This window comes from Culicoides brevitarsis, chromosome 2 (genome assembly GCF_036172545.1).
Source record: "Culicoides brevitarsis isolate CSIRO-B50_1 chromosome 2, AGI_CSIRO_Cbre_v1, whole genome shotgun sequence".
Classification (NCBI taxonomy): domain Eukaryota; kingdom Metazoa; phylum Arthropoda; class Insecta; order Diptera; family Ceratopogonidae; genus Culicoides; species Culicoides brevitarsis.
The window spans coordinates 34,171,463-34,186,927 of record NC_087086.1 but is presented as its reverse complement, the minus strand read 5'-3'; the positions used below and the strand labels follow the sequence as shown (position 1 = coordinate 34,186,927).

At 27.9% G+C, this 15,465-nt stretch overlaps 1 protein-coding gene across 1 annotated transcript; it reads left to right on the top strand.

Moving 5' to 3' along the window:
* Positions 1-4,976: 4,976 nt before the first annotated feature.
* On the top strand, positions 4,977-15,456 carry LOC134829002 (uncharacterized). Its single transcript, XM_063841993.1, has 9 exons — positions 4,977-5,227; positions 8,558-9,032; positions 9,087-9,217; positions 13,115-13,250; positions 13,353-13,394; positions 13,638-13,796; positions 13,856-14,188; positions 14,248-14,491; positions 15,235-15,456. The coding sequence occupies exons 1-9, from the start codon at positions 4,977-4,979 to the stop codon at positions 15,417-15,419; spliced, it is 1,956 nt and encodes a 651-aa protein (XP_063698063.1). The 3' UTR covers positions 15,420-15,456.
* The last annotated feature ends 9 nt before the right edge of the window (positions 15,457-15,465 follow it).

Here is a 15,465-nt window from a genome sequence, read left to right as displayed (position 1 = left end):
GCACTGCACAAAACCAACAACAACATAATGGCATTGCATTGATCACTTCGATAAAATTCTGATCTCTTCTTTTTTTTCGTGTCTCTCGTATATATTTTTATATTTATTATCATTTTGTGTCTTTCTTTCGTTTTTCGTCACATCAGCCTCCTGTCACATCACTCTCGTCGATGTTTTATTTCTCCTTTCCATCAATACGCAACATTTTTTCGTGTCTCATCAAAATATTCACATTACATACTTATTTCTGATTCCTGTTCTGATTTTGCTTGCCACTGCGTTTATGTTAAAAAGTGTTGTTGTTGTTGTTGTTGTCGTTGCATTCGAAGACAATGCCAATGTTTATCGTGTCATTGTTACTTTTTTCGAAAAAAAAAAATAATATAAAAATAAAGAGAAAAAAATCGTCGTTTATTATCTCTAGAATTAATAAAACCAACAACGCAAGCAAGATAGAAGCAAGAAACGGTTTGTTGTTAAACATGGGAGTGTTTGTTACTTTTATTATTTATTTATAAATAATGATAAATGTTCAATTGCTATTGAATGGGCTTTGCATGACGAAAAAAGATGACAGTAACTTCCGGCGATGAGCAGTGATCAGAGTTAGAAATCACGTGCTGTCTTTTCTAATAATATCGCACCGTTTTAAACTTCAATAACTTCTTGAAAAGATCTTATCTTTTTCCTTTTGTGTCAGAAAGTGACGAGCCCGAATAAATTTTCCATTGGTTTAGTTGACCTTTGACGTAAATGCATCCCCAGTTAAAAATTCCACCTTTACGTCCTGTTTTTTTTTATTATTCTCACATTTTTCGAAGTCTCAGAAATTTCCATGAACGAGCATTGTCCCGATTAAAATTGAATTTTAATCGAGTTCCAAGTGCGATCAGAGACTTAGTTTAAATTTCAAATCTGTAAAAGAAGAAAGAAACCCATTAATCTTACACGAAAAAAAAATAAAACAAATTGATACAACAACTACTGATTGATTTACAAATTTTTCGTGGACAACCCCCAGCAGCCACCTAAATACATTATTTATCGGTACATTTTGGGCTCATTTGGTTAGATAAATGCGCAGACAGTGGGACGTGATCTATTTCGTTACGTGAAAATGTCATCGACACTTTCAGGGATTTTGTTACATGCGGACGACTTATTCAAATTGACACCCGTTTAGCGCAAATGTCAAAGGTGATTAAAATTCAAAGTGAAACGATATCAATTTTACAAAGTATTCTCGCTCGACTCGCTGACGCATTTTATATTATTATTGCAAGAGCGAGATAAAAAGTGCATTGAGGAATTATTGGCATCGAAAAATTGTCGTGAGGAACTTTTAAGGAATTTTTAAATGAGTGTTTGCTTTAATGTGATACAATTCCAGACGACAATTGTTGTTTTTTTTTATTCTGTTCATTCACTTTGTGGTTTTATGGTTTGCTCTTTATTATTATTTTTATTTGCTGTGGTTATTATCATTACGAGGTTGTTGCGTAACGAGGTGAATTTTTCAAATATTTTTGGAGATTTTGTGACTTATTCGATTTTGAACATGTGATAATTTGTTTTTAGTTCAAGAAATTAAGGAAGGTAAAGGGAATTTTCGACGAACTTATCAACGGTCTTAAAAATTTTTATTAATATGTATTACTTTCTTTTTAATTAAATTAGTTAACTTTTTTACATTTTTTATTTTCTTTTCAGGTATTCGATGGAATTTTTTCAAGAAAATGGATCAAAGATGGTTTTTAAATGAACTGAACCAAATGCCCACAAATTATCATAATTAAACGACAAAAGATCTAATGAGTACAGTTACGGATTTCGCAAGTTAAGTAAAAACTTAAATTTTTCATACTTCTACAGAAGACCGAACAAAGTTGAATATGAATTTGAAATCATCAGCCTCGAGATCAGCCTCATTGTCGTTTGAAAATCCGATGCAACAACAAACTCTAAAGATGACCAACGAATTTGATACTGTTAAACAAAATTGACGGTATAGCCGAAGTAATAACAAAAACCCGAATCGAAACCATAATTAACTATATTTTGAAAAATGAAAAAATGCCGATAAGTAATTGCAAAACATAAGTCTCTGTAACATTATTCTCCAAACGGATAGCGAAGCTCCGCATGTACTAATACTTTGTTAAAGGCTTTTTTTGGTAAAATGGGTAAATTCAACAAAATTGAAATCCCTCGAGTCGAAGCAAAAATCTATACAGGTTAAACATTAAAAATTAACTTTAACATTAAAAAAGGAACGACATGTAGGTATAAGGAAGAGCAGATAAAAAGAATAGTTAAATTAAAAAATAAAAATATTCCGTTCAAGTTTTTTTTTCAAATCTTAGGGCTAAAAAATAAAAACTCAAACAATTACATCACTTTGGCAATCGACTCGAAAGCTGCGAAAAAAATTACAATCGAGTTAAATTAAATTTTACTATTATTCTTTCGAAATTTCAATATTAATAGCCAAGAAAATATATTTCAAACCTTAAAAGAAATCAATTTATGTCAAATTTAATTTTTGACACAAAATCTTAAGAACCTAAGTTCGTTGAAAACTTCAGTTTCAACTTTTAATTTGAAAGCAATGACAGAAATAGTTTTTTTTTATTTTGGGTTACATAAAACCACAGAGAGAGATGAAAATCTTGTCAAACGCGTTGAAAATGTGTTGAATGTGGCGCCAAATGACTTTTCTCTCTAGCGATTTGAACTGCCAGCTTGTAACTTGCCTCAATTATCATTTCTTGCGCTTTCGCATTCCTTCAACGAAACTTTCTGATATGGTGTATGTGTAAATTTTTGAAATATGTAACAAAACAACGCAAGATGTTGCTTTTCGAAACAAAAGTTATTCAAGTTAAGGATTTTGTTTTCTGCTCTATCAACTTTAACGAAAATATTATTTTTCCCCGCAAGTAAATCGCGCACATGTAATTAAATCAACTTCTGGCAGGTTTCCATCTTCGGTTCGACGAATCTACGAGCAATCAATTGTTGCACATGAACGGTAATTGATTAATATGTAATCATCTCATCTCATAATTAGATTCGAGTGCGCGCATAATTCTTCTATTTTTTCTTGCCATCGCCAATAAATCAGGCAGCAACAACATAAGACGCAATCAATCTTATTTTCACTTTGCAAGCATGTTTTTCCTATTTTTGATTGAAAATATGCAAGTTATGCTGTTACCTCTCTCTCGCTCTCGTGTTTGTCCATCATCTCGATTGATTGAAGTGAAGAAAGGAAAAAAGGCACAGAAGAAGAAGAAAAACGTTTTTGGCGTTACGAAACAGCTAGAAGTTCAATAACATGAACGTGTTAAAATAATCTTCATGTAAATTTCGATAAAGTCCGAAAAAAATAATAAAATCTTTTTTCTTTTTTTTTTCATGAAATATTTATTGAGGTCGCAGCATCGTTTTTTTCGATCGATAGCCGTTTTTAAGAGGAACGAAAAAAAAAATCAAATTCAAATGAAATTCTGAATAAATGTCCTGTCAATACGAAATCAATCAAAATCTAATCTATTTCAACACACACACAAAAAAAATCAATTGTCTTCCAGTAATAAAGATAAAATAAATATAAAACAAAAGAGTTTATCATTAATTCATGAAGTGATCTATTTTCTGTGCTGAACAATTTTTCACTGAATTTTTATTTGTCGTGGAGATTTTTATTTCGTTAGATTGAAAAGCAAAGCAAACGATTGATGCGATTCAATTAGAATTGGAAATCAGAAGACAGAGTCATGATCATCGGTCGTTGTTGTTGCTGTTAAATAGATACGATTGTGATCTACTTACTTACGTAATGGAAAAAACATATCAGAGACGGAGTGACGCAGTTGATAAAATAACCATGATGGGGGAGTGTGACTGCATTTAAATTGCAATTCAAAGGTTACATTTCAATTTTTTAACTAAATTTATGAGAGAAAATGCACTTTGAATGATCTAAGCAAAACTGATCGGTATGGATTTAAACTTTAAAGGGGACAAAATTTAATAAAATTTAAATTTTTACATTTTTTATGACTTGAAGCAAAGCTTTGAGTTAAAAATAGATTTTTAACGGCTTTTAAATTCAAATAAAAGGCCTTTGTAAAAGCAAATGAGGCCTTATATGAGTCTCGAGTAATTCGTTGAGACGAATAAAAATGATAAAATATTGAATTAACTTTAGCAAATTACTAAAAATTCAACCTTGGAATTTAAGGCGTGAAATTTAATTTAAGGCGACGCCTTTTTTAATGTATGAGGAGTACATTTTTGTGAAATTTGTGAAAAATTCGCATTAAATTTACCGTTATTTAAATTAATTTTAAATTTTTATCTATTTTTTTCAATAAATAAATTTTTATAAAATATTTTTCTACGATTTTTTATCGTAATTTAAATTAAAATTGAATAATTTAACTTTAAAAAGCTCTTTAAAAAATTATTTCCTGATTCACCACAAAAATCCTTCAACTTTCCAGACAATTGTCTTCGAAACACGCAAACTCCTTTTCACGACAGCGCAACGTCTTTGCTTGGCGCCAAATTCATGCCATCTTCCATGCAAATAGACAAAGTTGCCGCTCATTCATGAAATTATCGTGCATTCAATAACAACAAACACCGATAACAATAACACAAGGAGCGTCAAAAAATTTTTTCCGAATTTCCATGGCAACATTTTTAAACAGTTTTCAAGTTATTTATTTGTATTAAATAATTTTTCGGTGTCGGCTTCAACTTTAGTTTCGTGGTGAAATTTGATAAAAATTGTACATAAAACGGAAGATTCGTGTCTAAATAATTTTTCAAGTCGTAGAAAAAGTTTTTTTAAACATGAAATTACTTCAAGTGTTCCCAATTTCATGGCAGTTACTGCAGTGAAGTAATAAAAAAAATATTGTGTCAAAAAAAAAACATTTAAATTGTGTTAAAAAATCTAAAAAAAAATGCCAACTTGTCCTCCCGCTCCAACAATTCCGCCAAAAAAGTGCATTTCCACGGGAGATGTGAAACGAGCGGAAAACGGAGGCGGATTACTCGAGCCTCAATTAAGTCACATGAATGTCGGGCAGGATGCCAGATGGAGTAAAACCGCAATGTGTCCCCCATGCAAAGGAGTTTACACGTGGATGAGTCCCCCAAAAGCTGTTTTAGGACATCGGAAAATTTCCAAACTTGCGGGAAGTCAGTTAATGAGGTAAGTTCTTTTCTTTGTCTTCGCGAAATGCAAAAAAAAAACGCGGAAAAGAAAAGTTTGACATTGACAAAGAAAATCATTCACATTTCACACCAACGGCATCAGGTCATTAAAGCTCGTTGTTTATTTATGTTGCGCGCACCTTAGTTACGTTTGAAGAAATTCCCCGAGTTGCTTGTTGTTGTTTATGACTACAACTCGGCTCGCAATAAAAGCGTTCATTCATTATTATTACGCGAGGAAAATAACAAAAGAAAGAAAAATTATCGTCGTGTGCCAAAATTAAGCAATGATTGCTTTGATTTTTTTTGGCGTAATTTTGATGAATATGGAAATTTTTTGCATAATTAATTGATAATGAAGTGTTTTGTGTTGAATGAGAGTTTTGTTGAGTTCAAGTAGAATTTATGAGTCTTGTTCATGATAGGATATCACAGATATTGGTCTTAATCTATTATTGCTTCTTAATTCATATGGTTGCAATTCTCCGAGTCCTTTGATGTTAATTGTCAAGTAGTTTGGAAGCAGATTCTTTGTTGCTTTGTAGATGATGATTAGAACGTTAAAACATATTCGTTGCTAAATTGTTTACAAATTTTTATTTCTTCTTAATGAATCAGGTCGGATTAATAAAATTGAATTTTAATTCAATTCGACCTGATTCAATAAGAAAAAATAAAAATTTCATAAGGAAAAGTCAACTATAAAAAAAATTGTTAATTGATCTCAAATTGAAGGAACTAATATTTTTTTAAAATTCTGTTTGAATTCCAATCGAGTTTTTTTTTTGTTATTTTCTCCTTGAAGAATCAACTAAGTTGAATGAAAGAAATTTCACAACCCATACTTTCGTATTTTTTGTATGACAAAATATTCCTCTTACTTTCCTCTTTCGAACTTTGACCAAATTCTTCTTCTTGATTTGTCCTCAAATTGTTCCTGCAAGACTTCTTTTGACCTCTATTCGTCTCGTTTCCGCCTCATGTAGCTTTTTTCTCCGAAATGCGCCTAAAATTAAATCGAAAAACTGTCAAAAATAAGCTTTTAGTTGAAATCAACTGTCAGACAAATTTTCGTCGCCTTTCAGACGATTTCATTCTTGAAACACGTTTGTCTGATAACATCAATTAAAGCAATTCCACAAACTATATTTTTTGTTTCAAACGCTAATAAAAAGAAAAAAACGCGAAACGTCACACTCAATATAAATCCACTCAATTCACAGCCTTGACCTTACCTTGTCACTAAAGGACATTAAAAGCCTGATTTTTTGTTTGAATTTTATTATTTTGTTGAAAATGAATTTTGAGCTCTTTTGAATTTTTTTTTTGGTCTGTCTTTCTTTCACCTAAAATAAAATTAAAAAAAAATAAAAAATTATTTTAAATTAATTAGTTTTAAAAAAATAATTTAAATTAATATAAAATTAAATAATAATTTAATTATAAAAAATTTTTTTTTTTAATTAAAAAAAAAATTTAAATTAGAATTAAATAAATAAAAAATAATTCTTAAATATATTTTTAAAGAATTAAAAAAATAAATATTTTTTTTTAAATAAATTTATATAAAATTAATTAAAAATAAATCAATAAAAAAATTTAATTAAAAAAATAAATTAATTAAATATTTTAAAATAATTAAATAAAAAAAATAATTATTTAAAAATTAAAAAAAAATTAATTTGATTTTTTTAAAAATAAATAATAAATTAAACTATTATTTTAAATTAATTTAATAAAAATAATTAAAATTATTTTAATTTAAATTTAAAAATTTTTTAATTTTTTTTTATTAATATTTTTTAAATTAAAAAAATTAAATTATTTTTTTTTTAATTTAGGAAAATTATTTTTTTGTTAATTTTTTTTTTTAATATTAATTTTATTTAATTTAAAATTTATTTAATTAGTTCAATTTTTTTCAATATACAAATAAATTAAATATAAAAAATTGCATAAAAAATTAAAAAATAGAATTAATTAAATTTTTTTTAAAATTTTTAAAAAATTAAATTAAATTAATAAAATAAAAAAAAATTATGATTTTTTTTAAATTTAAAGAAAATAAAAAAAAATAAAAAATATATAAAAATATTTTTAAATTTTAAAAATGAAAAAAAAAAAAATAAATTTAAATTTTTATTTTTTTTTTAATTTGAAATGGGGCATGGGAAAAAAATAAATTAAATTTTTATTTAAAAAAAATATTTTTTAAATTTATTATTTTTTTTTTTAATTAAAAAAAAATAATAAAAATGCACTTCTTACCTTGATAAATACTTACAAACTTTAAGAAAAATTTCGCTACGTCATTTCTTGAATAAATATGTGCGATAGCGACGATAATAATTCACAGAAACGTTGAGTCCATTAAACTTTAGCACTTGTGAAACTTTTATTATTCGTATTTGCCATAACTTTTCCAAGTTATTTCTATTAATAAACCAAAAACTTTACGTCTGATAAACTTTTTTTTCCAACAAGTCTCAGTTAGTAACGCGAAACTCCATCAGGGTCACTCATTTTCGTCTATTTTGCGATAAAAACTCATTTGAAGCACTTCCAACGGAGATAAGATCAGCAAGAAGCGACAAGGACATTCACGTGGAAAGACAAATTGGTCCGGAAAACGTTAATTTCTACACAAAATTAGATAATCTTTAACAGCTTGAGACCTGAAATGGATAAAAACGGAAAATATTTGTGTCATTTCATCAAAACACATCAAATATTTAAGATAAATACGGAAAAGTTGTTAAATAATCATGTTGTTTCCGCATCGTGTCATTGTCCTTCGTGGCTTATTAATAAAAATTTCTCACGGTTGTATTGACCTGCGATTTTCGGGAATCAATATCACTTTTACTGTCGATAATTCGTGCGAATTTCTCGTGTAACGACGAATTTTCACGATTTTTCAACCGAAACGACGAGCAACCCTTTCCTCGTAGTCGCTGTTTTCGCTGGAAAAGAGAAAAAAGAGAGAAATTTCCATATTTTACTCAAATATCACGCAACTTACCGGGCAATAAGCTGTTTGTATGGCACGAAAACTGGACATACTCACGTTAATTACCCTTCAAAAGGCAAATGGAAGTCGGTTTTGTTGTGGTCAAGTTATTTGCATCGTGACTGTCGCGCGTAACAGACCGTTTTTCCTCAACTTTTCCATCGTTCGCAGCAAGGACAAACAAAAAACTTAAAGAAAAAAGTGAAAATAGTGATTAACTGTCCCCCATAATTATAAAATGTGATAAGAAATGTCGGTTTTTCGTCGAAAGGGGCAGAAAAATTGAATGTTTTTCGTGAAAATCACCTCGACAATCAGGAAAATTGATCGTTCGCCGTTTCTGCCGTACTTGGTGGCGCGTCGTGAGATGTTAACGGTCCCGAATCGGGCATCGGAAGACCTTTTAGCTACGTTCGGCACGGAAAATCTCGCCGTTTACGGTAACAAACCGAACGCCATTGTGCGCCCCTTGCAACATTCCCGCGAAAAAACACCCACGACGCCCGGCGATGGTCTCGTGATAACCGATTTGGAGGCACAAGTCGTGCCAAAGTCCCCCGTTGACTTGCAAATTAATGGAACGCGCATCGGAATTGGCGCCGCAGACACGGATTTCGCCAAAGAAGAGTTCTTTAGTCGACAACTGGACCAGAAATTGCGACTTTTTGACTTTACCAAGGACTCGGCGAGGAGTTCGCGTGATGAATTGAGCAAAAAACCACTTTTTATCACGACAGTACCGCGAGGTGTGTTCCTTCAGCCGACAAAAACTCTTCCGCCGCTTCCGAAAAAAGTAAGTTTCTTGCCAAAAAGTCGCCTGAAAAGCTCATTTTTTGCGTTTTCGCAGATTTACACATTCTCCAGTAGACCAAAAGTATTAGAATTTCGTCGACAAACCAACTTATTGTCCCTTGAGCCAAGTCGCAGTGTCTCTGCCGAGCGAAAAGCAGATGAGGAACGTACCAAACGACAAAAAAGGTATTTTAAAAAGAAAGCTCGTGAAGTTTGTGTGTTAAATAGAGCAGTGCGTGGCTTTCAATTATCCCCGAACAAACAATCGTCTAGGTAAATTCAACATTTTTTTGTCGAAAAATCGGCACTTCCAAGCAAATATTGTCTGAACGTTCGAAAAAACTGTAAGAAAAAATGTAAATAATGATTTTTCTTCGTCCGAGAGTCAAACTCACCGCTTTTTACCGTAGTTCATCACTCACCCGACGACACCCAAGGACGTACTTAATAGCTTTCGCGATAACCATCGACATCAGTTCCTTGCTGCAGTCCGCAATCACAATGCAAATTTCCTCATGTAACGTAATTTCCTCGCCACAAAATGTATATTTACCACTTTTTCACTGTTCCAAAGTGTTTTAACGGATTTTTAATGATAATTATGGTCGTTATGCAGTTTCGGACTGCCTTAAATGACATTTTTTGCTGTGAAAAATAATTTTTCTAATGAAAGACGACGTCGCAAGACAGAACGTGACCCACTTTAACCCCAATTTTAAATTTATTTCGAATTTAATGACATAATTTCATGCAATTTTGTCTTTAATGTGACTGTTAATGCCCTTTAGTGAGACGTCAACAACAATTTATTCGATTATTGGGGGTGAAATTGGAAAATTATGCGATAATGAGGTATTTTTTTCAACTCAAACTTCGCAAATTTTTCAATTTTTCGTCTTTTATTGCATAATTTCGTCAACAATTTCATCTCGAATTAATAATTCATCGCTCGTTGACTCGTAAATTGCCCCGTAATGACATGCATTTGTAATGAAAAGTGGAAAAAAATAACATTATCAAGCCGGTCTATAAATAAATCCATCAGACATGACCTCTTCCAACCAAATAATTAATCAATCACGTAAAAAATTGTTTTGGATTTTGTCAATCGAGGAATAAATAGACCGTCGAAAAATCAATAAAAAGCTAAAAAACGAGCTGAACAGCTGTGATTTTTACTCACACATATGTTCATGTCATGAAATTTATGTTTTTTGGGGCAATATTTGTCCCCAAAACAAGAGACAAGAGTGAAAGTTTACTTAATAAATAATTATTTTGGACAAGAATGAGAACGACGTTTGGGGTGATGTAATGGAAAATGATAAAAAATAGTTATCGAGGTAGAAAAATTTGAATTTTTATCGGTTTTTATTTTTTTTTCAGTTTTCTAAAATTTTTAGATGTTTTCTATAAAGATAAAATTTTTTTAAAAAAAAAAAAATAGAAATTTTTTTATTTAAATAACTTTTCTTAATTTTTAAATAGTAAAGATTCAAAAAATAATTTTTTTTTTTTTTAATTTAAAAAAATGAAAAATATTAAAAAAAAATTTAAAAAAAATTTAATAAAAAATATTTAATTAATTAATAATTAAATTAAATTAATTTAAAAAAAATAAATTTAAATTTTTTTTTTGTGAAATTTGAGAAAATTTCTTCCTTTGAAGCTTCAAAAAAATTATTATAAAACATTAATTTTTTTTAAAAATATTTATAATTAAATTTTTCTTAAAAAATCTTCAAACAAAATTTTTCAAAAACATTTTTTTAAAAAAACATTTGGTTTTTGAATTTTTCTTATTTTCTGAGATTTTATGAAATTTCGAAGTTTTATTTTTTATTATTTTTATTTTTTTATACATATATTTTTCATGACATTTAATGTTTAAAATTGCTCAAAATTTTCAAAATATTTTGAAATTTTAATATTTTTCAAAATATTTTTAATTTTCTAAAATTTTGATTTTTTTGAATTAATTTGTATGATATCATGATATTGAATATCACATAATTCTATCGAAAGTGATCTTTTTTTATTTTCTTAATTTTTTTTTCAAAAATTTAAAATTTTTAAATTTATTTTCTTATTTTTTTTATTTTAATATTTTTAAAATTTATTAAATATTCAACAAATTTAAAATATTTGATTTTTTCCATTTATTCAAAATTTTTAGATTCTTCACAGTTTAATTTTATTTAAATTTTTTTTTTAATTTTATTTTTTTTTATTTTATTTTTTTTTTTTTTTTTTTTGTAAAACAGACAGACAGACAGAGTTTTTAATGAAAACTCGTAAAAAAACAAAAATAATTTGATTGTGTGACGATTCCAAAAGGCATTCCGATAAATTGATATAATCATGTTGTTTTGTTGATACGGATCGGGTCATTAGATGTCGTTGTGCGACAAAGTCAATTAATACGTAAAACGTCTGCAATTGGAAGGAGAGACAAATTGTATCGACCTGACATCAATTTCCACACAAAAAGTGCTAATGAAGTCAAATGTGAGCTAAAGAGCGTCATAAATTCCAACACAAAACCCATTAAAAAGGACCGGAAATATTTCCTTTTCACTCCACACACGTTGCTTAATGAATGTATTTGTTTCAAGCGCGAATCCGCCCCGTTCCTCGTATGAAGCAGAAAAAAAAGCGAATAATGAATGTGAATTAATTCCGAAGAAAGTGCAGTTCGTCAAGGTTTAGGCCTACTTTGAAACGTTTATTACTCTGGACTGTAATAAAATAACGATTTTTCCCTTTTTTACGTGTTTTGTGTGAAAAATAAAAATAAAGGAGTTAAAAAAAAATTGTAGAGGTCAACGGACTCTTTTCAAAGTTTAGTTTAGAGCTTTGTGAAAAAAATTTTTTTTCGATTGTTTGTACAAAAAATAATAAAAATGGATGACTTTTATGATTATAAAATAGTAAATTCGAAAATCGCAAGTCATGTCTAGACCAATAAATGTTTAATGGCGTTTTTTCGTTCGTTTTCTTACCTTTTCCGGCCTCTCGTGAAGGGGGTTGTAAAAGAATTTTCCAAAGAATGGACGTCATAATCACATGTTTTGGTTCGATTTTGTGCGTTTTAGAAATTGTAGAAGCACAGTGGGGTGAAAAATTGATTTTTTCGGTTAAAAAAATAATTTTTTTAGAAAAATTTCATTTAATTTTTTTAACAAAAAATTTCGTAGAATTTATTTTAAGCTGAAAATTTTCAATAAATATTTCAAAAAAGTTAGTAAAAATTTATTTTTGATCATTTTTATTTTTTTTTTTTATTATTCTAAATTAAAAATTATTTTTTTTAATTCAATAATTATTTTAATTACTTAATATTAATTAATTATTAATTAAATAATTAATTCAAATTTTTTATAATTTTAAAAATTTAAATAAAATAATTAAATTAATTTTTAATTTTAAATAATATAATTAAAATTATTAAAAAATTAAATTAATTTTTAAATTAATTTTTTTAAAAAATTTTTAAAAATTAAATAATAAAAAATAATTTTTTTTAATAAAAAAATATTTTTAAAAAATTTCAAAAATATTTTTAAAATTTTTTTTTTTTTTAAATAATTTTTTTGCAATTTTAAATTTTTATACATAGTTTGGTAAAATTTCTCAAAATGTTGATTTTTATACCAATTTTTAGTTTTTATTTTAAATTTTCTTAAATTAAAAATATTTTAAATTTCAAAAAAAATTATTTTTGTTAAAATTTCGCATAAAAATTATAAAAAAATCGAAAATTGCCCAAAAAAAAATTTTTTTCACCCCACTGTGCCATATTGACCCATTGCGTGTGTCCTTCAAACAAACATTTCTTATAAATAAATAATAATTTATTTCAAACGAAAACAGAAAAAGCTTAATTTTATCGCGACTAACTATAACAATTATTCGCTTTTCTCATGTAAATACTTTCTCCAAAAAAATTTCTGCTAACAAGAAATTCGATTCAAATTTCCGGTCAATCGATTTTGTACATAGACAAACGCCCAAGAGGTCAATATTCTTTCAAAAAAGAGACAAATTACTAATATTTGCCATTTTTTCTTGTTAATTATTCAGAGACAGTGCCGCCCAAGGAATCAGCTTACAACAACAACAACAAACACAGCAACAATTACAGAATCAATCGAATTACCAAAATGTCATGCACGATCGTCGAATCATCCGGGGGACGAATTTTAATCATTTGAATTCCGTAAGTTTTTAATTTTTTTCAATTTTTTAAGATTTTTCGACAAATTGAGTGAAAGTAGATGAGAAAAGTTGAAAAATTTCATTTTTTATAAATTTCAACCAGTGGAATCCGAATTTCGGTAATGCTGGTCTTCTATCGGGGAAGGTAAGTTTTGCTTTAAAAAATGAAAAATTGTGACGAAAAAAAATTTCACGAGCTTATTTTTGCACAAAATGCTTGAAAAATGTCTTTTGACGAGAAAATTTTGGTGCAAAAGTGAAAATTTATATTTTTTGCTTAATTTTTTTAAACTTTTTTACTTTTCTCTCGGCTTCTCAATGTTTTTTATGTGCAAAATTTCAAAAAAATCAATTTTTTTTAATGAAATTTTTTAATTTTTTTTCTCAGGGAGAAGGCGATACCACACAAAAAGAGTATGAAACGAAGCGGCGTCTCATGCTGCGGAACAAGCAGCTCAACCGAACAAACCGTAACGTGATTGGAACTCCGCCGCCTTGCAAGGGACGCAAACATGAAGTCATTCAAACGGAAAAATATCTCGAAGAAGTGAGTTTTTGTCATTTTTTCACGTCAAAAAATTAATTTTTCAATTTTTTCCTTTAAAGTTATTCGATCGCCCGCCCGAACTCGATGCCTGTTGTCAAACGGATCTATTTCTTCAACGTCCCCCGACTCCAAAATACGTTCCCGGCAAAGTTGGCGTCGACGTTTGCACGGAAATTGCTGATGGCGAGTTATTCGACTTTGATTTGGAAGTGCAACCAATTCTGGAAACGCTCGTGGGACGAACACTTGAACAAGCACTGATCGAAGTGATGCACGAAGAGGAACTTGCGGACCTAAAGGAACAACAGCAACGACTTTTGGCGATACGAGAGAAGGAAGAAGCGGAAATTCGTCGATTGGAGGAGCAGGAAAGGAGATTGACGGCGGAAAAAGTAAGAATTTTAAAGAAAATTTTAGATTTTTTTAATAATTTTGGTAATTTTTTTAACAGAAACGTCGATTGGCGCAGGAAAAACTCACAAAAGATCTCGACACGGAGATGGAAGAACGTGTGACGGCAGCGAAATTGCTTCAAGGACACATTGCGGATTTGTTGCCGGGCGTGTTAGAGGATATTGAACCACTGAAAGAGGCAGCGGATCGTGACAATTTGGAGGAACAACTTCGACCATGGCTGGCACAAGAAGTTGCGGAAGAAATTGGAAATATGATTGATTCGCGTGATTTGTTGGAAGGTAAGAAATTAAATTTTTTCAAAAAAAAAATTATATTAAAAAATTAAATTGAATATTTAATTAGTTTTTAAAAAAATAATTAAAATTAATTTTAAAAAATATTTTTATTTTTAAATAAATTTAAATATAAATAATTATTTTTTTTATTTAATAAATTTTAATTAATTTGATTTTTAAATTAATTATTTAATAATTTTATAATTAATTAAATTATTAATTAATTAAATTAATTAATTATTTAATTTTTTTCAAATTAAATTTATCAAATTATTTTATTATTTTTTTTTATTAATTTATTTTTTTTTTTTTTAAATTTCCATATTTTTTGTTTGTTTAGTTAAAATTTTATTTAAATTTATTTTTAAAATAAATAATTTAAATTTAAAAAAAAAAATAATTTTTAAATTTTTTAAAATTAAAATTGATTTAAAATAAATTATAATTTAAATCTAAAAAAAAAAATTAATATTTTATAAAATTAAAATTGATTTAAATAAATTTTAATTTAATTAATTAAAAAAAATTAATATTTAAAAATTAACTGACATTTAATAATTTAAAATTAAATTATTTTTAAATTCAAAGTAATTATTATTTTAATTAAAATTTTTATTTAATTTTTTTTATTAATTAAATTATTTTTTTAAAATAATTTATTATATTTTTCGACTTTTTTTTAATTAAAATTTAATTTTAAAAAATTAATTTAATTTGAAAAATTAAAAAATATATATTTTTTTTAGAAATCGTTAAACAAGTCCTCAAACACCGTGCCGAGCTATACACAAATCTACATCGTGCCCGTCAAGAAAAGGAAGAAATGGAACAAAAATCCATAAAAGAAGAAAAAGACGATGATGTCGCGGAAATTAAAGACGTTGAAGAAGCCGAAAACGTTGCTGATCCTGAAAAATCCCCAGAAAATTAAAATAAAATGTTAAAATAGATTAAAAATTATTTTTGAATAAAGCAAT

Excerpts from the sequence above, each read along its gene's own strand:
- LOC134829002 (XM_063841993.1), top strand. The coding sequence starts at position 4,977 with ATGCCAACTTGTCCTCCCGCTCCAACAATTCCGCCAAAAAAGTGCATT. Across the intron at positions 9,033-9,086 it reads TTCCGCCGCTTCCGAAAAAA|ATTTACACATTCTCCAGTAG; the intron begins GTAAGTTTCTTG and ends GCGTTTTCGCAG. Across the intron at positions 13,395-13,637 it reads CTGGTCTTCTATCGGGGAAG|GGAGAAGGCGATACCACACA; the intron begins GTAAGTTTTGCT and ends TTTTTTTCTCAG.